General features: G+C 45.3%; 2 protein-coding genes across 4 annotated transcripts in view; one reads left to right on the top strand and one right to left on the bottom strand.

Moving 5' to 3' along the window:
• The first annotated feature begins 1,175 nt into the window (after positions 1-1,175).
• On the top strand, positions 1,176-5,044 carry mfsd4b (major facilitator superfamily domain containing 4B). Its single transcript, XM_048251383.1, has 4 exons — positions 1,176-1,594; positions 2,471-2,639; positions 2,727-2,843; positions 2,934-5,044. Exons 1-4 carry the CDS (start codon positions 1,310-1,312, stop codon positions 4,217-4,219), a joined length of 1,857 nt encoding a protein of 618 aa, XP_048107340.1. The 5' UTR covers positions 1,176-1,309; the 3' UTR covers positions 4,220-5,044.
• A 1,768-nt stretch (positions 5,045-6,812) lies between these two features.
• The window catches only part of rev3l (REV3 like, DNA directed polymerase zeta catalytic subunit), a 43,243-nt gene continuing 26,833 nt past the window's right edge, over positions 6,813-23,222 (bottom strand). For 2 of the 3 annotated variants that reach the window (XM_048251379.1, XM_048251380.1), the window contains exons 13-32: positions 19,164-23,202; positions 18,128-19,038; positions 17,758-17,846; positions 17,431-17,556; positions 17,042-17,234; positions 16,808-16,919; positions 16,405-16,520; positions 15,761-15,879; positions 15,516-15,634; positions 15,072-15,213; positions 14,386-14,630; positions 13,987-14,095; positions 13,612-13,818; positions 13,257-13,366; positions 13,017-13,131; positions 12,753-12,890; positions 12,201-12,391; positions 10,074-10,320; positions 8,668-8,892; positions 6,813-7,126 (exon numbers count right to left, since the gene is read on the bottom strand). In XM_048251379.1, the coding sequence (XP_048107336.1) occupies positions 6,986-7,126; positions 8,668-8,892; positions 10,074-10,320; positions 12,201-12,391; positions 12,753-12,890; positions 13,017-13,131; positions 13,257-13,366; positions 13,612-13,818; positions 13,987-14,095; positions 14,386-14,630; positions 15,072-15,213; positions 15,516-15,634; positions 15,761-15,879; positions 16,405-16,520; positions 16,808-16,919; positions 17,042-17,234; positions 17,431-17,556; positions 17,758-17,846; positions 18,128-19,038; positions 19,164-23,202 (7,694 nt within the window). In that variant the 3' untranslated portion in view covers positions 6,813-6,985. Of the gene's footprint in view, positions 7,127-8,667; positions 8,893-10,073; positions 10,321-12,026; positions 12,046-12,200; positions 12,392-12,752; positions 12,891-13,016; positions 13,132-13,256; positions 13,367-13,611; positions 13,819-13,986; positions 14,096-14,385; positions 14,631-15,071; positions 15,214-15,515; positions 15,635-15,760; positions 15,880-16,404; positions 16,521-16,807; positions 16,920-17,041; positions 17,235-17,430; positions 17,557-17,757; positions 17,847-18,127; positions 19,039-19,163; positions 23,203-23,222 lie in introns of those variants that run through there. The other variant, XM_048251381.1, reaches the window with a different exon arrangement.

Raw genomic sequence — 23,222 nt, 5'->3', positions numbered from 1 at the left:
TCGTTTACAATGTTCTTTGTACATCACGATAGCAGACACTTATTTTTATATATATATATATATATATATATATATATATATATATATATATATATATATATGTGTGTGTGTGTGTGTGAATATATATATGAGAATATATATATGATATATTTTTCAGTTTGCCACTGGTCATTTCTTTGAATATTCATGTTCAGTTTGAACAAAGCGTTGTTTATTGTGCTGATTGCTCAACAAGAAAGTATTAGAGGCAACAAAAGCTCTGTATGTTGTTAGTGTAGTGGCACATATGCCAATAGGTTGCAATCATAATGCATCTTATTCTTGTCACGTGATATTAAAAATGACACAATATAGGCTACTTACCAAAATGTTGAGGCTGATATTATGGTAATTAGTACCAATTAGTATATTATTTGTATTAGTAACACCTAGCAATATCACAATAGCTGAAGAACCCCATGTGGACCTATAAGTTAGGTTTTGACTGAATACATAACAGCAGAGATGATGTAGCCTATACCTTATTCACAGCAAAGTTGATAGTGTAAGCCTACAGTTAAGGCATGCCTTTGATCAGTTAGATTACCACCGATAACACTGGTGACATTCTGCACCTGTGACAGTTACTTGTTGTTTCCCATACATAATGAATAATAGAAAATAAATAACAATAGTATAATTTGGTCTATTTTATGGTGGCGTTTAAACATATTTATATTTAATTTAATATTTTAACTAGCATATGGTGGTGTATAGTCCTTTCATAATTACCTGACGACAAAAGTGTAATCTTTTTCTCTGCAGGTATAGACTACACAGCATGTTTGTTGCTAAAATGAACCTTCTTTAGATAAGGGTTTTTTTCTCTCTAAATAGATAGATAGAGCTCGAACATGAGCTGTCATATGTTTATTCTGGAACAGCTGGTGACATCAGGATTCATTGTGTCAAGATTAAAGTCAATTAAAGATGTATAGTGGTTACATGTGTCTGGCATTTTTGTTGTTTGTCAGTTGTGTTGTATTATTTAAAAGTTTAGATGTGTCATAGCAAATGTAAATGTAGAATTTTTTTTTAGAAGAATGCCCATTTATGTTGGGATCTGAGCAATGAGACTTTTATTACGATAATATTGGCTCTTTCAAACACCGGAACTGAAAGAACAGCAGTGACACTCCAACGACGCGAGCAGGTTCCTCAGTTAACAGTACTGATGATTCCCACGGTTCATTGTATAGGAAAAAGATCAATGATAGTGTTTCTGTGCTAGACTGTGCATTAACGACCTTTAACAACACTATATGTTGCAATGTCTGTTACCAGTCAGCCGGTGGTAAAAAAGAAGCAGGTTCGGTTTGCTAGCATGGAGGATGACGATGATAACGATGATCAAGAGGAGGATACACTGTTTGACAAGAGGAAAGACGTCAGGAAAGGTTTTAAAAGTATGATAAAAAGTAATGTGAACAAGAAGCTAGCGAGTGCGGGATTCGATAGCGTTAAAATAATAAGTGGTGGTCGGGGAGCCAACGACCCCGGGGTTTGTGGACGCTGGATGATCACTTTAACACTTTGTGCATCTTTCCTTGGACTGGTAAGTAGGCTAAACATTCTCCGTTTACATTGTAATTCAATTCCAATGTTGAGCTAGAGTTGTACGCAGAAACAGCCTACGCAACACAGCGCGGAAATTGTGAACCCTTTAGAAGAATAGAAAAAAGGACCTGCGTGTAACACGTAGATAAGCAAATGACACAATGTAGGACCCAGTTCGTTCTTTTTTAGTCTTCCCATAAGTCATACAATACAATGCCGTTACTTTCTTAAGTTTAACGTGTGATCACCATATCCTCAATGGGCAGGATTCTTTTGCATACAAAGTTGTAAAACAGGCTCCTCCACAAAAGACGATATTTTACTTAGATTTACACTTGGCTCATGCACTCGAAAAGAGTCGACATGTTCAATGACTTGAAACGCTACGACAGACCTAGCGAGAGACGCAAACGTTCGACAACTTCCGCGTTCGATTATTGCAAGGAGTAGGGGGCGGCGGGTCCCCCTTTATGCAGACCAGTAGGCATGGGCCAAATTATTCTATTCCGTGAATCAGTTCTTTCAGTTCCCTTCACCTTCACAAATCGTTCGTTTGATTCGTTATTTCAGTTTTTTCAGTTCCTTAAGTCAAAATATGCTTTAGAGCACCATCTTGGTTGTCTTAAGTCCAATATCCTTTAAAACACCGTCTCATATGGTGTGTTACATCATTTATGTAAATATCAAGCTTAATATTAAGCACATAAGTGCCTTTTTTCATAAATATACTGAATGGAATTCAGTAAGAATCATATGGCGTTTTTCCAAGTTCTAGCGCTGGCAGGCAGGCACATAAGTAAAGCCAGGCCTATCATTTGTTATTGCTAGTAATCAATGATCTTTGCTGATACTGTCTGAAACATTTGTGTTTCAGGGAATGTGCATCTCTGTACTTGGTCCTACACTGGGGGACTTGGCCAACAACGTCAATAAGAACATCAGTAATATTTCCTATATCTTTGTGGGTCGCTCAGTTGGATACATTGGGGGCTCCCTTCTTGGAGGGATCCTCTTTGACTGCATGAACCCCCACCTACTTTTAGGTAAGAAAAGAGGAATCTAAGAAATTCTGATGGAAAACAATACATCAACAGTATCTGTAACTCTGTAAATGGAATCTGGTTCTCCAGGATTCTCCATGTTGGTCACAGCATTTGGGATGATTGCCATCCCCTTCTGCAAAAAGGCCCTCTTCCTTACAGCCTTAATGTCCTGTGTTGGCATTTCCATGGGCTTTTTAGACACAGGTAAGACAATGGTGGTTGTATCAGTATAACAATTGACACAGAAATGGATGGAAGGCCTGAAAGTGGCTCATTATGTTTGTTGTCTTGTAGGTGGTAATGTCCTGATCCTGAACATCTGGGGCAGCCAGGCAGGGCCTCACATGCAGGCCTTGCACTTCAGCTTCGCCGCAGGGGCCTTCGTCTCGCCCATCATCGCCAAGCTGGTGTTTGGCAAGGACCACGCCAAGGCGGCCAACGACACAGTGGAGGCTTCCTCGCCCCTCGCCGATAGAGTGGCCCAGACCCTGAGCTCGGCGCTGCACATCTCACAGGGGCCCATGTACGCGTACTTTGTGATCGGGGCCTTGATCCTGCTCATCTCTCTGGCCTTCTTCATCCTCTACTCCTGCGGCACGCCCTCCAGAGACAGATCGCGCTCGGAATCCGGGGCGCCCCTGGTTGCTAAGCAACACACCGCCCTCATCTGTCTCCTCGCCATCTTCTTTTTCTGGTACGTGGGCGCCGAGGTGGCGTACGGCTCCTTCATCTTCACCTACGCGAAGGACTACGCGCGCATGAACCAGGCCGAGGCGGCGGGCCTCAACTCGCTGTTCTGGGGCACGTTTGCCGCCACCCGCGGGCTGGCCATCTTCTTTGCGGCCTGCATGTACCCTGGCACCATGATCCTGCTCAACTTGGTGGGCTGCACCTTGTCGTCGCTGCTGCTCACCCTCTTCAACACGAGCAGCCTGGCGCTGTGGTCCTGCACGGCGCTCTACGGCGCCTCCATGGCCACCACCTTCCCCAGCGGCCTCTCTTGGCTGGAGCAGTACACGGCGGTGACGGGCCGCGCGGCAGCGGTCTTTGTGGTGGGGGCAGCGCTAGGCGAGATGGTGCTGCCCGCCGTCATGGGCTTCCTGCTGGGCAAGCCGTCCCTGCGGCAGCACCCGCTGCTCATGCTGCTGGCCCTGACCACGGCCACCATCACCTCCATCCTCTTCCCCGTCATGTACAAGCTGGCCGCCGCACCCACCACGCCCGGGAAGAGGCCACGCGTGAGGGGCAGGGAGTCGGACGACAACGAGTTTCGCCAGGCCCTGCTGGACTCTGGTGCCAATGATGATGATGATTATGATGATGAAGAGGTGGCTGAGAACGACGAAGAAGCCGACCACTGGAATGACGCAGACTTTGAGGTCATCGAGATGGATGACGCCAGCCTCATGAACTCCCCGAACAAGGTGGTGTCGCCTCCAGACGTGACTATGAGCTCAGCAGCTGCCCCCAGCATCGACCCCTTCAGCCTGCCTACACTGTCCGAATCCCCGAGCAAATATGAAACCAGCTCCCCCCGTAGGAAACTACTGGTCACTCTTGACAGGGAAAAGAATGATTGAATCCCACTACCAGAGACTGCTGGATTGCCAATTCAGGTGAAAAAGGACTGAGAGCAGTCAGTTTTTGTGAGCATTATGTGATTTATTTTTTCAGCGACATGAATGTTGTGAATGTTTTGTTTGTTGATGTCTGTCCCTGCACGTTGACACTCCTGAATCGTTTCACTAATTTCTAGTTGACACTTTTAAAACAATGGTCCCACATCCAATCATCTCATTAGAATGCTGATCTGTATTTATAAACACAGAGACCAATGAGCCTGTTCTTGGTAACACAGTCCATTAGAATTGGAGCTGGAAAAATGACTGACTACAGAATATCAGAGGTTTACATTGGCTCATCTGGACAATAGATAATGAAATGAGTCATGGTGAAGGAATCAATATTGACCTGTCCTGGATGTTAGGCAGAATGTATGTATTTCAGGGTTCAGAGGCCCATTCATTTTGATGGAATGATTTTCAGTTTTACTTACTTTTTTATTGATTTACTTATTTATTGATTTACAAAAGGCACAGAAGCCGATGCGAAGTGGCTTCACTAAACTGACATGAGCATAGTGCATTATAACTATAATCAAACTCCCAAGCGCACTAACCGAATGGACTGCTGTTGTAGAGTAGGATCCTGTTCCTTATTTGTGCTTGACCTACCATAATAATGCTCATGCTACAGTGTACAGGTGTACGGTTTGCTTTAGGCAGTGATGAAACTATAGTTAGTATGGTATGCTACTAAACTTTAACCGGACTCTCGCCAGATGAATTTCGTTCCGCCTAGCTCCACTCACATCCATCTGGGATCGGTTCCGTTGAGAGTGATTTCGGCACTAGATTGTATGGTAGAGCCAATCAGGACGCAGGGCTGGAGTTTTATAGATGTGACGTAGCGTAGAAGCGACTGTGAGACTGTTCTCAGCGTCACGGGTTGGCTTCGATGTGAGTGGTTGAAGTAGCACGTGGTGATGAGTGGAGCTAGACGGAACGAAATTCATCTGGTGAGTCAGGTTAAGTAAACTTTGCCAGAAAAATACGGCAGACGTAGGTCAAGCACACACCTGTGAAGGTAGGTCAGTAAATAATTGTGCTACCTAACCAGTATAGTACCTTTTTATTTAATCCAAATCTGGCCAAACAGCTGGTGTGTTGATTTACCAGCTCATAATCATTTAGTAGGTTATATGTAAGGGATAATGTATAGAACGCCGGTCATTATTGGGAAAATAAGTCCCGAAAGGGCGAACCGGACTCCCGACGCGCAGCGGAGGAATTGAGAATTAGCAGACCACCGAATGTTGGGAAGGCCCATTTAAGTGAATGGAGCATTCTTCAGCATTATGAAGAGCCGTGTAATAATGCTTTGCTAAAACATGATGAAAACGAAGCAGTGCTGTGTGACCCGCATCCTGTTTTCAAGCCACTGCCTTCTTACAAACACTACAGTACATCAGAACAAATCATCAAAGGAGCCCCTTCTACAGTTCCTGGTAATTGTTATTATGAAGCAAAGGTATGTTTGGGCATTTTGTGATTATGTGACTATTTGTGATTATTTAATAGAAATTAGTGTTTTATCTGCAAAAATACAGATTTAATGATCCATGATCCATTTTTTTATGTCTTGCCCTTTTGCACTTTACCCATTTCAAATTATATTACTTTAAGACACAAATCAGAGTTGTTCAATGTTGTAATTATTGTATTTGAATTTCATGCCAGACTGTGTTTGCCCCTCTGATTTTTTAATTAAAGGACTATTGAGCCATATTTCATACATTGAAGTTTTATTATACCAATCTTTCACCTCCACCCACAGAAAGATCCAATAAAAACAAAACAAAACAAAAGCACACTTTTTACATATACACAAGGCTTGCATACAATCATTCTGGAAATTAAAGAATCAGTCTTTACATAGGTAGGTAACATATGGTTTAGCATAGAGAAAGCATTAGAAATATGTGTAAAAAAACAAATATGCACAAGGAAACAACATATACTCTCACCATAAATTATCAAAAGAATGTATTGCAACAGTCCCAAAAGTTAGTATTTCTGACATCATCTATTTTTCCTGACAAGAGCCAATATATCAGAGTTTCAAGACTATCCTCCGCAGAAAAAAATGTACATAACTAAAATGCAGCCTTTTCAAGGCTTGGTTACAATGCACACGCATGGCACTCTGAAAACAGAATGACTTTAGATAACAACAACGAATATCCACCACCATGACGTATAATGTTCCATGTTTTAAAAGTGAGAAACAAATCAGATGCACATTGATACTTCAAATTTGTCCTATACAAGGCTTATTTACAAAAGATTGTATTGTTATATAAAAACAGATAAAGGGAGTTGACAGTGGTTGATAGTTATGACCCTGGAGTACGATTGAATTCCAGTGAGGTCATTCGGTTTTGCAACCTGCAACAGCGCATATTATATTTACTGGAAAAAAAAAATGTAATTCTGTCACAGGCCACATTCAGTCATTCAATTCTGTTAATTAGAAACAGGATAAGGACAAAGACAACTGATAACAGCGGACGCCATAGATGCCAGTCAAACAAAAAGAATATGAGAACCCCCAAACCCTCACCCCACATGGTCTGTAGCCATACCCAGTTTGAGTGTGCAGAAATACTCATGTCGAATGAAAGCACCACTGACAAACAAAAAAAAAAAAAAAGTCCACAGACGCTTGAAACACTGACTTAAAACAGCAATTAGCACCAAAAGAAGCTGTGTTTGCACTTGGGCCGGTCAGAACTGCTCCAAGAGCTGGCGCAGGTAAGGGCCCTTGGACAGCTGACGGTTGACACGGGACAGCTTGTAGAGGACCGGACAGTCCAGCGACACACAGGGGACCTGCCGCTCAACACTTCCACTGCAGTTCCTGCAAATCTGTGGATACATGGGAACAGTGTTGTATTTCAAGAGCAAAAAACAAGAGTGTTGTATTTCAGAGCATATCCACTGCCACACCCTTCCTCTGCTGGAGTCACTCAGATTTACTCTAGGTCTATTCCTAGCTGCCAACTGATAGAGGAAGGACTTTGACCCTGAATGCATGTGCTGCTAAACTGTAACACTCTGGCAATCAGCCAAGACCTACTGTAGGAGTGAATTAGCTATTGCTGTTGGGCCATGTCACTAACCATTTGAAGCCTCCAGCTAGGCTCCCACACCTTATCTAAGAAAAGAAATCCAAAAACTTTTCAGGACTTTATAAAAAATACTCAACCCAAATCAGACACATTTACCATGCCCTATTTACATGTAGTCATTTAGCTGACGCTTTGGTCCAAAGTAACTTACGGAAAATAGAGAACAATCAAGGCACAGTGTGAATAAGAGACGATAGTATTTCTTACTACACTATCTTGTAGAAGACAGAATAACAGTTCAAGTTCAAGACAGAGTCAAGTTAAGTCAAGGACATAAAGGGAGGGCCAGACATAATATATAAGAATATCATGTGTTCTTAGTGTTGTGTTTTTAGTTGTGTTAGGAGAGGTGGAACTCTTGGAAGACCTGGGTCTTGAAGAGGTTTAAGATAGATGGCAGTTCCAGGTGCCATTCTTTGGAGAAGGGCAGTGGTCGAGTAGTAGCATATGCCGTTATGAGAGCATTCAAAAAAGTGGGTGCGGAACCAGAGATGACTTGAGTTAGGTATGGCCTGATTTTTCTTATATTGAATAGTGCTAAGCGGCTGGACAAGGCGACCAAGGCAAGAGAAGAAGTCAGAGAAGGTCAATTGGTCATTAATCATGACATCTGCAACCTTGGTTGGAAAAAGAGATAAGCTGTCAATTGTGATGTTTATTTTAGAAGCTGATATTAAAGCTGAGGTACGGCAATAGGAAATTTTGCCTTGCTTGGTGAACTTGCGCAGGTTGACTTGCTTGTCTTGACACGAGTACGTCCTCAAACAAAAGCTAACACTCTAGCGATAGCCTTTACTGAAATTGTATGATCTTTATTCAACTCGGCCAATTCCAAAACGCTGTAAATCCATTTTTGAAAACATTAAATGTCATGTTATTTAATTTAATATTTCAAGTAATATCAATAAAATTGCAGTTCTGTTGTTTTGACTGAGCAAAGATAAATCAAATAGCAATACCCAGTTACATTTTCACTGAAATCCCTTGGAAAACAAAATAATAAAATATAAGCTTAATTTATGAAAATTCATTCAAAATGGAGGATATAGCGTTTTGGAACCAAACTCTTCATATCAAATCATAAGGAAACATGACATACTTAGAAGAGAACCTCTTTTTCAGGTCCTCCATGTCTATTGGCAGCCAGTACGGTCTTGTGATGCACAACAACTTAACCCCAACCGACTGCAACTTGCTGAGATATTACAAGATGGTGACTTTTCAAACCCAATGACCAGCATGTGTCTGGACTGAGCGGGCGTCTCACGGGGGTCTCACCTTGAGCAGCTGGTCCTGCTGGCTTTCCCACAGACGCAGCTCCTGGTGCAGCGTGACGGCCACTCGCTGCGGTTCGGCGCGGCAGCGCTCACACACGCCCAGCTGGGTCAGCTCATCACACACCGGGCAGTGCAGCGTGGTGAAGTACTGGGAGATGGTGCCCTTCCGGCCCGACTCCTCTCGACCAGCACCCCCTCCTGAGGCAGAGCACCAGGCCTTCTGAACCTGGACACACACACACACACACACACACACACACACACACACACACTGGTTCTAATATCTGGAATCAGGGTTTTCAGAAAATACAAAAAAAGTTAACCAAAAATTTAATAATATTTATTTAGGCAATAACAAACAAATATTTTTTGTCAAAAAAATGACTTGTGCCATTATGTTAGGAAGGTGACAAAATGAAAAAATAATGGTGAGCATTCTCAGATGGCATCTAAAAAACATTTATAAGTAACGCTGTATTTTTTAAAGGTTGTATATTTCATTTGTAAGAATATATATTTAATTTAAAAGGACAAATGACAATAGAAAACATAAGAGGCAGGCATAAGAGGCATAACACTAGAATCTATGGGGAAACCACCAGATGGCGCTTGAACCTCAAAACTGACACATCTGAAATAGACTGATACAGGAAATGGTCATGTAATACACACTACTCTAGCAACGGAGGACTTCTGGTCTGTACCTCATATCAAACAGAAATTAGGTCATGTTTACTGTCCGCAGTCTGCAGCAGTAGGTCTCAACCACTAAAATGCTTAATTTATATTAGTCAAAAGCTTGGTTTATGAAGAGAAGTTAGGCTTCCATGTGGCATAAAAATGAGTGAAAAGTGTCTGAGCATGGATCAGTTGAGCAATGTTAAGGTCATTAATCCCTAAGTAGTGTCTCTAGCTAACTCTGCGGACAGGCAAAACAACACGTCACAGTTGATGTGCTCAGCTGAAGGCACTCCACACAACATTCATTTGCAGGAGGAGCTATTCATTAATCCAAAGGCTGCCAGATGTTAATCTATGATTATTCTATTCTTTGTGGTATTAATCAAATATGGATTTGTGCAGACTATTGCTCAAATATCAAACATTTACCACACAACTTTTACTGATTTTTTTTCACCATAGCATTAGAATAGGATAACACTCAAAAAAAATCACCATTGGACCTCTGATGAATAGCATTGTTCCTTCAGCTCCGTTCCAAATCCCTGTGTTATGCATTTCAAGTCTCTCCATATGTTTGTCATCACAAAGGACCACAAAACAGAGCAACCAGAGAATGTGAGCAGCAGAGAGTGCTGGAGAAGTTTGAGGCACTGCACTGCCTACTTCCCCAGCCCTGCCAAACCAGACCGTCCCTCCCTCCCTCCCTCTCGCCCGCTCGCTCACCCTGGGCAGCTCCTGGTACCAGCTGAAGACGTCCACCCCGATGAGGGTGAAGATGCGCGCCAGCGGCGGCAGGATCTGCTTGCTGATGTAGTAGGTGGCGTTGAGGCGGAGGCCGGGCTCCTGCAGCACCTCCAGGGGGCGCCGCACCAGCTGGATGAGGGGCACGCCTGGCGTGCCGTACACAATCACGTAGGGCACCCGCTCACCCACCCGCGGCTCCAGTCGCCGGTCATGTGCCATCATCCGTCTGTGGGGGGCGACAGAGAGCGGGACTTGTTATAGCTTGCCCAGCAGACCTTGAAGAGCATGCTCAGGCAAGCCATTTACTCTTCAGGCCCTAAACAAAGTGACCACTGACAATGCAGTTACATACAATACACAGAGGAATTTTAACGCTGATAAAATCTGCTGACTCGCATAATTAACGCCTAATTAACGCAAGTCCAAATATCATTTAATTTTACTAACACTATAATAAGTTTCCTTTTTGTGCTGTAAAATGACCAAAATGTAAAGATTCTATCCTGGCTTCTTCATAACTCTTTGAAAGCTTTTCTTTTCACAGAGATTCGGAAATTAAAATTTTCCACCCATTAATGGCCAGGTTGCTAGGCAACAGACTCAGGTACAGTAGACTGAGGCTGGCAATAGCAGGAGCAGACAATAGAGATTGTGTAGTAAGTGGATTCATACACTCCACGTCTAGAGAAGGGTCTCGGTCTCTCTCTCGCTCGCTCGCTCGCTCTCACTCCCTCATGCCCATACAAACACACACACACACACACACACACACACACACACACAAACACAAACACACAAACAATACATGCTAGCAGAATAGCAAAAGCTTTTATGTTAAAAGAATAAGCCAGTTTCCCTACAGGCACAATGACCACTTGTGTGTGTGTGGCTTTTGAGAGTCTCTGTACAATTTTCCAGCATGTGATGACCCTTGTGTGCTCTCACCTTTGCCAACATGTCCAGCATTGGCTTCTCCCAGGCTACTCTTTCCCTCCCAACCTGAAGTTGTGCCTTACTATTTCCACTGGGAGCAAACCACCACTGCGAATAGCTACTGCATTCTGCTTTCATTTAGTACCCATTCATTGGTTTTATGGTGGCACCAGGCAGCGTTTAGCTAACCACACAAAGAACAGTAAAGGATTACTCTCTTACACTCACATGCAAGCACACATGCACACACACACACAATGTCTTGTTTACTGATGAGCTCCAGCGCACACACACACACACACACACACACACACGCACACGGACACGTCTTGTTCACCTGGTGAGCTCCAGAGCAGGCACACAGGCCCCGGGTCTGTAGGAGGGGCTGCCGCGGTACTCCTTGGCGAAGGTCAGGTCCTGCATGCTGGCCTTGGCCTCCAGGATCTTCACGCACTGCCGCTGGGCGTGCTGCTGCTTCACCTGGCTGATGTCGCGTCTCAAACAGCAGCTTGATGGGCCTCCAGGATCTGGAGGGGGAACGCGGCGGCATGTGAGCAAAGCTCAGACCTGCACTGTGTCTGCTGATTAACATGTCATTCAGTCTGTCCACACAACCCACTGTGGGACTCAGTCAGGGACCAGACAAACACACACACACACACACACACACACACACACACACAAACACAAACACACAAACAATACATGCTAGCAGAATAGCAAAAGCTTTTATGTTAAAAGAATAAGCCAGTTTCCCTACAGGCACAATGACCACTTGTGTGTGTGTGGCTTTTGAGAGTCTCTGTACAATTTTCCAGCATGTGATGACCCTTGTGTGCTCTCACCTTTGCCAACATGTCCAGCATTGGCTTCTCCCAGGCTACTCTTTCCCTCCCAACCTGAAGTTGTGCCTTACTATTTCCACTGGGAGCAAACCACCACTCACGAATAGCTACTGCATTCTGCTTTCATTTAGTACCCATTCATTGGTTTTATGGTGGCACCAGGCAGCGTTTAGCTAACCACACAAAGAACAGTAAAGGATTACTCTCTTACACTCACATGCAAGCACACATGCACACACACACACAATGTCTTGTTTACTGATGAGCTCCAGCGCACACACACACACACACACACACACACACACGCACACGGACACGTCTTGTTCACCTGGTGAGCTCCAGAGCAGGCACACAGGCCCCGGGTCTGTAGGAGGGGCTGCCGCGGTACTCCTTGGCGAAGGTCAGGTCCTGCATGCTGGCCTTGGCCTCCAGGATCTTCACGCACTGCCGCTGGACGTACTGCTTCACCTGGCTGATGTCGCGCGTCTCAAACAGCAGCTTGATGGAGCGCTCCAGGATCTGGAGGGGGAACGCGACGGCATGTGAGCAAAGCTCAGACCTGCACTGTGTCTGCTGATTAACATGTCATTCAGTCTGTCCACACAACCCACTGTGGGACTCAGTCAGGGACCAGACACACACACACACACACAGACACACACAGACACACACAGACACACACAGACACACACACACAGCCTAGTTGAATTCATCTCAGCCAGATACGGTGGCTTGGCTCACTCCCATATTTGTTATTATTTTCCTCCCATTTCAGAGTGCTGTGGCTCTGAGGCTTAAGCTCCCGCTCTAAGTGGCGCTGTGATCGCGGCGCGACCATAAAAGGTGGAGAGCGGCCCTGGCGTGCTGGAGAGGCAGTTACCTTGGCAACAGCCGGGCAGCCGTCTCGGCGAACCGTCTCGATTCCCTTGGCGTCGAGCACTGGGTCTTTCTGGTCCAGACTCTCATACATGTAGCCCACGTAGCGCTTCTTGGTCTGGAGAACGCAGGGGAGGTAAACCTGTGGCAGCGCGCACACACACACACACACACACACACACAAAGAATAATGTTAAATCTATAAAGATATGCCAAAGCATGTGTCACTGTCTGCCAACAACAACAATGTATGCACACAGCTCCATACCTTCTCAAATTTCAGCTTGACTGGTTTTGGGTTGGTGGCAGTCACTGCCTCTGCAATCTCATTGCCAATTTTGAACGCCTGCTCTTTGGTGGCTCCCTTCAGGAGCACAAACATGCTGACGGGAAACAAAGAAAGGAGATGAGAATCCCTCTATTTGATTTAATTACATTTTAATTGATTTAATACTCTAAATGTACTATAATAAAATACTCCAAACTCTTTCTCACTCTCTCCTGTTACCTGTCTGTATCCCCATAAACGACTCGTGCTCCCCACTTCTTAGTGTCATTGACGAGCTTGATTGCCCTCTCCAAGGTCTCTCGGGCTTTATGGACAATACTGTCACCCACCTACAGCCAACGCATGAAACACATGAATGCCAATGGCCTCAAGCAGTGCACACAAAGAGCACAGGGATTACACTAAAAGGGTAATTAGACACTTGGGACATTACAATTACCAAGCTCTTATTTGCTTGTCTATACATTAAGGTCACCCTGTCCCACCGCGGGCACATTCATGTAGGCATGATGGCACACTAATGAATGTGTTTCCCTTGGTGGCAGAAGTGGAAAGGGCACAGAGCTGCGCTCACCTCAACGCTGGGCATCCTGCCCGAGAAGCTGGCAGCCGTGTAGCCGAAGGTGACGTTGGCGATGAGCTTGAGGCCCAGCTGCCGGGCGTCCAGCAGGCGTGTGAGGGCGCGGTCGCCTTTGTTGGCCTTCATGGACTGCTTCACCATGATCCGCGTCTTCAGGATCTCCTCCAGCATGCTGGGTAACACACCCTTACGCACGGAGGGCTAAACACAAACACAAACACACACACACACACACACACATCACACACACACACACACACACACACACACACACATCTACTGAGACTCGAAAGGTGGGGAGGCCAGTTATGAAGCAATCACCCAGGTGTGATCACAGCGATCTGGCGGTGTGAAAAAGAAATGGCGTACCTTTACAAAAGCAACGCCGTTAGGAGAGACTGTGATGTCGTTGCGGAGCTCGTAGAGGAGATCGGGTGGAACACGAAGAGAAGTGCAGCCAAACTTGACTTCATCATGCCTGTCAGAAATTCAGAAAGCGAGACTTAAAGATATGATCTATATACACACCATAGACATGCATGCTTTAAAATGTTCAATTTACCTAAACTTAGAGAATCTAACCCAAACCAGACTCTTCTTATTCTCATTCTCTTCTCATTTCACTTGTTAAGTAATACAGGTGCAACCTACATTAATAATGGCACTGTCACCGCCATTAACAAGGCAGGAAAGTAAATCATAATTGAGCACTAGATCACTCATCGGGAGCTGTATCATGAATTAAATACCAGCGCTCCCTGTACTTACGTTCCCAGACTCTCCACGTGGCCGAGGCAGGTGGAGAAGCAGTAGTTGTAGGCGATGACGATGGAGGGGTAGAGTGACTGGAAGTCCAGCACCACCACCGAGTTACTGAAGAAGCGCGACTCGGGCTCCATGACCAGCGGGATGCACTGCGGCGCCCTCTGCTGGGCCCTCTGCTGCGTGCTGGGTGTCACGGGGATGTAGTTCATGGGCTTGGCGATCCGCAGCATCATCGACTCCACGCGATACTGCACACAGCACACACACACACACACACAACACAGGCCCTCCATGTCAAAGGTCTAGAGTGACACCATTACCACAAAGTCTGGCTCAAAGAGGCCATGGGGCATATGTCTGAAATTGCACTCTCTACACTCCGTTTCATCAGATCAGCATTTCATTTGAACTTAGAGAGTGAAAGGGAGGGGGCTTGAACATCAACGTACATCTAAACATGCTTTGTCAAACAATTGAAAGTGGTTGATATGAGGTTTGGCAACTTGACACCCATGGGAAGCAGTTTGATCATTTTACAGTCGTGAGAAATCAAATGATCCTGCAGTGTGGTAATCCAATATTCACGCCTTATGTTCCTGTCCCGGCTGGATCAAGTTCAGACATGGCCGCAGTACATTCAGAGTGGTCCAGTCACACAGCCAAAGCTTAGAGTAGTGGAGAGCACTGACCTGTGAGCCTCTGGTCAGCACGTGGTAGAATTGGATGCCGAAGACTCGAGCGAGCTCACTGGTTCTGCCAATGATGTCCTGCTGCTGCAGAAGCTGCATGCAGCCACACACACGGCTGACATAGTGATCCACCATCTTCCATCTACAATCACATACACAGTCTTTCAGCTGGCTTTCACTTCCACTGGGCAAACAGCACACGTTATCTTTGTGAATTAGATGCATAGTAAAGAGTTTTTATTCTAAATCAGAAACCATGCTTGTGATTAGAAACTGAAAGGGCCAATTACTCCATTTGTTGGTATAGTGTAACAGTTTCCTGGGCAAAACAATAAATTGGGAGTCCAGCGTTTAGCTTACAATACGCTACAAATATAGGGGAAGAGGACGAGATGGTCTATGCAGTATGTCACTGCTGCCCCTAGGTCAAAGGGGCCGACCTACCTGTAGAGGTCAGTGGTGTGGTCAAACCAGTCAGAGAGGGTACGATGGTTGAAAAAGGGAAAGCGCTGGTGCAGAATATGGAAGGCCACGTTCTCAAAGCTGTAGCTAGTCAGTGCCGCCTGACAAAAAAAAAAGTGACAAAGGAAAAGTGTCACCTCTGAAATTTCCAAAGAATAACCAACAAACAAAGGTGTGACATGAGCTTTGAGACGTGGCAAGTCCAAAATGGCTTTTCATTGATTTACCTCAGTTTTCATCACCCTCCAGAGGTTGAGGACAATGCGCCCAATAATGTGGATCTCCGTCATGGTGTCGGCACCATACTCGTCCTTCTCTGCAGTGAAGCGGTTCTCCTTTGCATCATCTGAGGATGGAGAATTATTAGAAATCCATTAGAATAGGACTACCTTATCAAAGCACAGGCACAACACATCTCACCAAAGCACTTTGTCCCTCAAGAATGCTTAATGCCCTGGGACTGGTGACAGCATGACAGATTCTGTTAAGGGGAATTCACAGTTCTGGCCTCGGGAGAAAGAGATAGAGAAAGCACTGGGAAAAAACAGGCATTTTCCCAAGGGCTCCAGCTATGCCGCACTCAAAATCGTTTGTGTGCCAAGTGCACTTTGGCCGGAATACCAGAGCCGCGTGCCCTGACAGTAAATGCCAAGTGTTTGGCTGGCTAACACCAAAAGTGATTTGATAAAAATAGATACTCCAAAATCCTCTGCTCTTAGTTGCAGGAGTCACTGCTGATTAGATTTAGGAGAAGAAGTGTTCAATTTACTGTCCACACCAGTGATCATCGTCTACCCATGTTTCAGCTCTTGTAAAACAACAGCCCGGGAGCATCAGTCTGACCGCCCTGCCTGGCTGAGTGTCACCTTACCTGGCACCCGCGAGAGCTGCTGGCACAGATCCACCCCCAGTGTTGACGCCCGCTGGAGGAGGTAGCCCCAGGAATGCATCTGCACCTCATAGCCGAGTATGATGTCTGGATCATATCTATCAAAAGAGGAGCTCACGTTTACAGTCTGTGAACCAGGGGTGGGGGCGGGGGTGGCATTCTTTAAGAACATGAGGTTTGATAGACAGAACAGTTTGGTAATATTTTAAGTGATTAAGATGACTGAGATGTACAAGTCTACTACTACTACTACCACCACCACCACCACCACCACCACCACTCTTTCTCAAGATTGCTTAACAGAGTCAAAGCAAGAAAAGAAGAAGATACAAGCAAGAAAATACAACACACAACACTGAATGGATCAATCATTTCAAGCCCATACTTCCGAATGATACTGGTGACTTCCTGAAAGAGCTCCTTCTCATCTGAGGCGTAAGTGACATGCAATCCTGAAACACCTGATCGAACCAGGAGAGGTGCTGTACTTCTTGAACCTATAGACAAGAGGACAACCATATTACAATTATGCCAATCCACTGCTCAGTGACAGAGACAATGTATGTGTATAATAAACTTCAAACTTAGTACACAGAGGAAATCTCTTCTGTGGTCGCACCTTGCTCCCGGGAGTGGCACTCTTTGTCCACCACGATGGCACCAGTCACCTGCTTGTTGTCCGAATCAGGCAGGGGAGTGTCTGAGCTGAAGCTGTAGAATAAGGCACAAATGGGGTCGAACTCGGGATCTGGCTCCAGGTCCCGGCGCGTCCGTGCATGAAGTTCCATACTCATCAAGGTCAAATACTGCACCTGCACAGAAGTAGATAAAGCCACATGTCAGATCCTTTGACTGGGTAACTGCCACAACTTGAATCTGAATCTAACACAACCATGAGATGCCATGAGATAGATTGAAAACATACAATAGAACATCAAAGTCTTTCTGCAAGCGCTACTCACATATCCAATCCCAACATCCCAGTATCACTGTTGGGGCATGGCTTACCTCATGGAGCGCTTTGGCCTCCTCCAGATTCTGCATGCTGACCTTAAAGCCATAAGAGTTGCTGATAGATGGTCCCTCAATTTGAGAGTTGTCTTTCTTTACAACATTCATTGCGGTGAACTGATTCTGTGGAGTGGAGAGGAGAGCCAAATCTATGTTTCGATATCTGAACAATTAAAAAGTAGCAAAACATCAAGACTTGAGAGCAATCCTGTGCATATTGCAGTGCAGTGAAGATCTTACATACTAGTCTACTGGGTGAGCAAACAAGACAAGACCTTAATCAATCTTTGCACAAAAAAAATGATTTGCAGCCTTCAGTCTGACCTTCATCTGAGTGGTCAGGAGCACTCTCCTCAATGCAACTGTATGGCTTCCTCTCCTCTGCTGTAGTCTCGGAGAGCGGGGCTCCATTTCTACACAGAAATAAAGAACAGTTGGACATATTATGGGTATAAAACTGCCTTTGGGAGTTGCCTTTGCATTTAAATTACTATGACATTTTAACAGTTACTGTGTGCCCAATTATTATTTCTTTCAAAAGCAGCAATTAAAATTTCACACCAGGCTGAAGAGGTAAAAAAGGAAATAGAAGTAGTGCATTCCATGTATGAGGTAATTCAAATTCACAAAGTCCTGGGAAAGGTTCTCATAAGTGAGAAATATGAGGAAAAGAAGCACAATATGGCTAGCCTACCTTCAGTCATGGGTGGACTGCTGGTACAGATAGATGCTGGCTCTGCTTTGCTTCTTCTTCTGCTGATAACTGGTGTACTGTGCAGGAGGTAAGGACTGGGGCTGTCCTCATCCATCGGCTTGATACGTAATGGAGAAGGAGAGAGAAACTCTTTCTGGGGTCTGTTTTCAGAAGAGATGCCACCTTCATCGTGAAGGTCACCTGGACTGGGAGATGACAATGCTTGTTTGATTTCCCTTTGCTCTGGGTCATAATTTCTTGGCGTAGAGCTTGGCAGAACTGTGCATTGCCATGGTGGCAGCACAGGAGAGTCCGGGGACATGGATAGTTCAGAATAGTCGTAATGCTTCTCATCCTCGTCCTTTGAGCACGTGTCCCTCTCCGATTTCACATCCTTGGGGGAGCTCCCAGGCTCTGCTGCGTGATGCTGGCTTTTACGGATGGACAAATTTAAACCTCTTTTTCTGATAACCCGCAACGGGGAGCTCCTCTCAATCCTGATTTGGTCTTTTTCAGAATTAGCTCCACAACTAGGCACGCCTTCAACCATTTGATTATTTCTTTCCCTTGTCAGCTCTGTTATCTCTTGAGCTACAGTGGCTCTCCTTTGTCTCTGAAGCTGTTCAAACTGTTTCTTTGCTTGCAGCCATATCTGTACTCGCTCTCGGCTTGGAGCACTTCTGCAGGGCAGCAGGATGACTTTCTGATCACCAGAGGATGGACTGAGTTCTTTCTGGTCCTTCGTAGCCTCTAATGTGTCAGTTCCATATGTCAATGAGGAACCTGGTTTGGTCATTGCAGAGAAAGCAGCCTTCCAGAACTGAAGACCCTCGACAGACAAATCCCCGTTAAACTCATTCAGCTCGTTCGCTAGCCTGGTCTCAATTGTCAGTTTGCGTCCACCGATTTCCCTACAGGGCAAAAAAGAAGGAACATTTTTAGCACCCATAAAACAGCCATTTATTAAGTTATTAACTTGATAAACATGCACAAATAAAAGCCAGTAAAAAAAACAAACATTAAATGATTGTCTCACCTGGGTCTTAAAGGAGCATCTGATGGATCACTGCAAAATGGCTCCTGGTAGGTAGCCTCCGAAAGGTCTAGACTGAGGAGGGTGCTGACAATTTCCTCCCGGCTTGGGGGAGACATGAGCGGTTTGAGGATGTGGGCTCCTCCAGCACCCTTAAGGGACTGGCTGCAAGCCCTCACCTGTGAAAGTGAACTAACAGAACGTGGAGAGCTGCTGGGTGTGGTTGTGGACATGGCGTCGTTCCCATCCAGGTCACCCACTGGGGATGCACCACTCTCTGCAAACGAAGCTGACGTTAAAGGCAGGAAAGAGTCCAGAGCAAAGAGGAAGTCTCTTTTTTCACAGTGAAAGTCTTGGAAATGACTAAGACCGTGATGCTTGCCCAATGATGTCCAGTCTTTCCCCCTCTTATCAGGCTCAAGCAGAGACAGAGATAAATTGCCAGAGATGATTTCTCCATTTTCTCCTGATGTCTTATCAAAGAGGTCGGGGCTAGTATGACCTGCTGACCTCTGCCATTCTGGCGCAGGCTTAGGATCTTCTCCAGACAGTGTCCTCTCCTCAGCGCTTTTCAATCCCATGTTTAGAGCAGAGATTGCTTCTTGGTTGAAGTCACTCAGGAACTTTTGTGGCAGAATCTTGTCAGCAACCACAAATTGACTGCCTGAGTAGAGACTGGAAAAGTCTGTTTGGCTAATGGCATTTATGTCAAAGTTGTAGTTATGAGGGAGTTCTGGTGATAAACTCTCCTCTATTGAATAGCAGCTGTCGAAACCATGATCTGTTGGGAAAGTTGGGCTACCATCTGATAAAGGGGGCTCAATCTTAACGTTTTCCTGCTTGCAATTTAGATTTTTCCTGCTCCTTGGTTTTTTCTCCTTTGGAGTTTGGTTTCTTGGTGCCCTTGGCTTTCGCGTAGTAGTGGATGGGGCCCTCTTAGTTTTTGTTGACTTATTCTCAGAATTTGTGGCAGTATCAGCTGATGCAATGGTATTTTGAGTCTGTGAGGCAGCTTGAACTTCTTGGCTCTGTCCCAATCTCTGTCTTTTCTGTAGAAGCTCCTTCAAAACAGCAAGCCCTGAAGGCATTTCAGTTGTTAGAGGGATCTCTCCATTTCTTGGGCCTGTATGGGGTTTTTCATCTTTGGGTAACGATTCATGACCACTTGTTAGCACCGCAGGGCTGGATTTATTCTGAAAAGTTTCAGACTGAGTGTTTGCTTCTTCACTCTTCTCCTTCTTCCTTGAAGTGCGCCTTCTTGCCTTAGCTGCAGCCTTTAGCGCAATCTCTGGCAACTGTGAACTGTCTGCACCCTCCTCAAGGTCAGATGGTTCACTTTTGAATTCATAGGGATTTGGTGGACTGGGCACTGACTCAGACTTGGTGTTTGAAGTCTGTGACACAGATCTACTGTATGTGATGACAGAGCAAGGATATCCAATACTTCCAGAGGCTGGAGAGGACTGGCTTCTTTGAAATCTCTCACTTTCAAACTGAATTGAGGAACTCTGGTTGCATTTGTCTGACTGAGCAGTGGGTGTACTGGTCTCACCGCCCACCTGTGTTTTCAGATTAAGTGCTACACTTTGGTATGGCTCACTGATGTTGATTTCACTCTTCTCGATCTTTGGCTCAATAAAAGTTGTCAAAGTCTGAGTTCTTGAGTCCTTGGCAACAACTGAACGATTATCGGCCAACATCACTGCTGACGTCTGTAGGGAAGAGCCCTCAACTGACGAGGATTCAGAGGCAGGCAGAGTGCCATCCTGATTTAACAACCTTGCATCTTCACAGTTCCTGTGAATGGAGGCTACTGTTTCATTCACTTGCTTCTTTTTACGGGACTTTCTAGTATTTTTACTTGAGGAATCATCCTGACCACATACAAGAGTCATCGCCAGATCTTTCTTTTGTTTTCTTCCAGTACCTTGAGTACTGGCCTGCTTTGTATTCTCTTTGGCAGGCGGAGGGTCTGATTGCTTGGTGGCCTTAGTCTTTCTTCTTGGACTTACAGTAGCTGCCTTTCTAGGTTTGGTTGTGCGACTTTTGCGCTGAGACCCTTGGCCTTGCAAATCTGATGTAGTGTCTTGATACGGGAAGCCTAGACAGGGATCATTGAATGGATTGATCAAGTGATCATTGAAGGTGGATTCCATGATGGGGTCAGATGGGGACCAACAACGTGGTGGTGTTGAGTCTGTGGGACTAGGAGCCCTGTCAGACAGATAACCTAACTCAACCATCACGTCTGAATACTCTGTTGAGTAGTCATCAGTGAGGTCACTATAACAAGGCCAAGGAGCTGGCAGGCTGGGTAAAGGTAATGTGTTTTTGCCATTCTGAACTTTGACACCTGGCCTACTTCTGGCTTTTGGAGGGGCAGAGACGTTAGCTTTCTTCGTGGGTGGGTTAACTTTGGCCTTCTTTTTTGAGGGCTTCTTTATCTTTTGTTCACAGGGTGGATACTTAACTGCAGTTGACTCTGGCACCTTGGGCCAGAAGTTTTTTAAAGGGGCCAGTCTGTTATATTGTTCCAATTTATCTGGTGTCAAGATCACATGCTGCTCTTCTGCGTTCACTTTAGCCATTTTCACCAACATGTTTTTCTGACCTTTGAATCTGTTGATGATTATGTACTTTATGATGATTGGTGGCTCTTTCTTGGAGATCTTTCTCCGCTTTTGATTCTTAAACTCCTGCCCACTGAGCACACAATTGTCTTTCAGGTTTTCTGGTAGTGAGGTAGCCTGCTTTAGCGTTGCGCTCGAGTGCTCTCCATCCTCACTGTCATAGCTCATTTTTCGCTTTGCCCTCAAAGTGTATTTGCTACCTGGCAAACTTGACACTTTGGTGCAAGCCACTTTGGCTGGTAGCTCAGTGAGAGGTGTTAGTCTGTCTTCAACGGGAGCCTCCACTAGTTCGTCAGGTACATGACCTTTAGTCTTAGGTTCTGATGTCTCCATCTCTGGAATCTCTATCTCCTCATTACTTTCTACGCTCTTTGGACAGACAGGTGTAATTGTTGTAAAATCTGTGTCATCCTTTGGAGGTTGGACATCAGGGGTGGGGCTATCCACAACATTAGCTTTCCTCTGGGTGGCGGCGGCACGGATGGCTTTTTTACTGAGCTTTAGCCTGGACCGTCTCTGCTCTGGCTGACTGGGCTTTCCAGAAGTATCCCCAGTTTTACTCATTACATTCTTTTTTGCTGGTCTGGTGAGGCAGTTTGAGAGTATGACACTTGGGAAAAACTTATAGTGAGCCTCCTGCTGTGCCACAATGGTTCGCTCGGTCTTGTTCTCCTGATAATCCTCATACCTGATTTTCAGCTCGCCAACATCGCCCTCCTCGCCATCGCTGCCCATCTCACCTTCTTGAGGATCCAGGAGCATGCTCTCCTCCATGGGACTTGATGCCCGCTCCAGACTCCTTGGCACAGGACTCTTACAATCTTTCTGGCTCAGTTCAATGTCTGCTGTTGTGGGGCAGCTCATTAACTCCGAGTAACACAACGAGAAGCTCCTGTGGTTTTGAAGAAGAGACAAGTGGTTCTTTTCCATGTTTTTAATACTGCTATACTTTTTCCTACTCTGAGTAATTTTTCCATTTCCAAAGGGTAGGCTGTCTGGGTCTGACTTGTTAAGGGCAATAGCACTGCTTTCATAGTTGTACAGGGGGTGCACAGCCATTTTTTCCACACCAATAGGGGACACCTCTGCTCTGTTGGCCATGCTGCAGGGGATGGGGTGTTTCACCGGCTGAATGTAAGGTATCTCTTTATTGACTTTAAATCCAGTTGAACATTCACTGTTCTCCTGACTGATGGAGCCTTTGGAGATAAAGTGCTTGTCTAATGATTCCTCTCTTTCAGGGGCCAGGACCTGCCTGTGCTCAGGATGTGTGCACTCCAGAAGGATTTTGGCTGAGGATGGGGGCTCCATGTGGACAACATCACTTTGGAAGGGATTCCGCTTGGCAAGAATCTGCTCAGTAGCAGGCAGCGATGAATGATTCCTGGAGCTTTTGTCTTTCGGTGATGCATCTAGAGAGAAATAGCAAACA

This window comes from Alosa alosa, chromosome 8 (genome assembly GCF_017589495.1).
Source record: "Alosa alosa isolate M-15738 ecotype Scorff River chromosome 8, AALO_Geno_1.1, whole genome shotgun sequence".
Taxonomy (NCBI): Eukaryota; Metazoa; Chordata; class Actinopteri; order Clupeiformes; family Clupeidae; genus Alosa; species Alosa alosa.
Note: the sequence above shows the minus strand (reverse complement) of the source record. Positions and strands in the feature narration are given on the sequence as shown.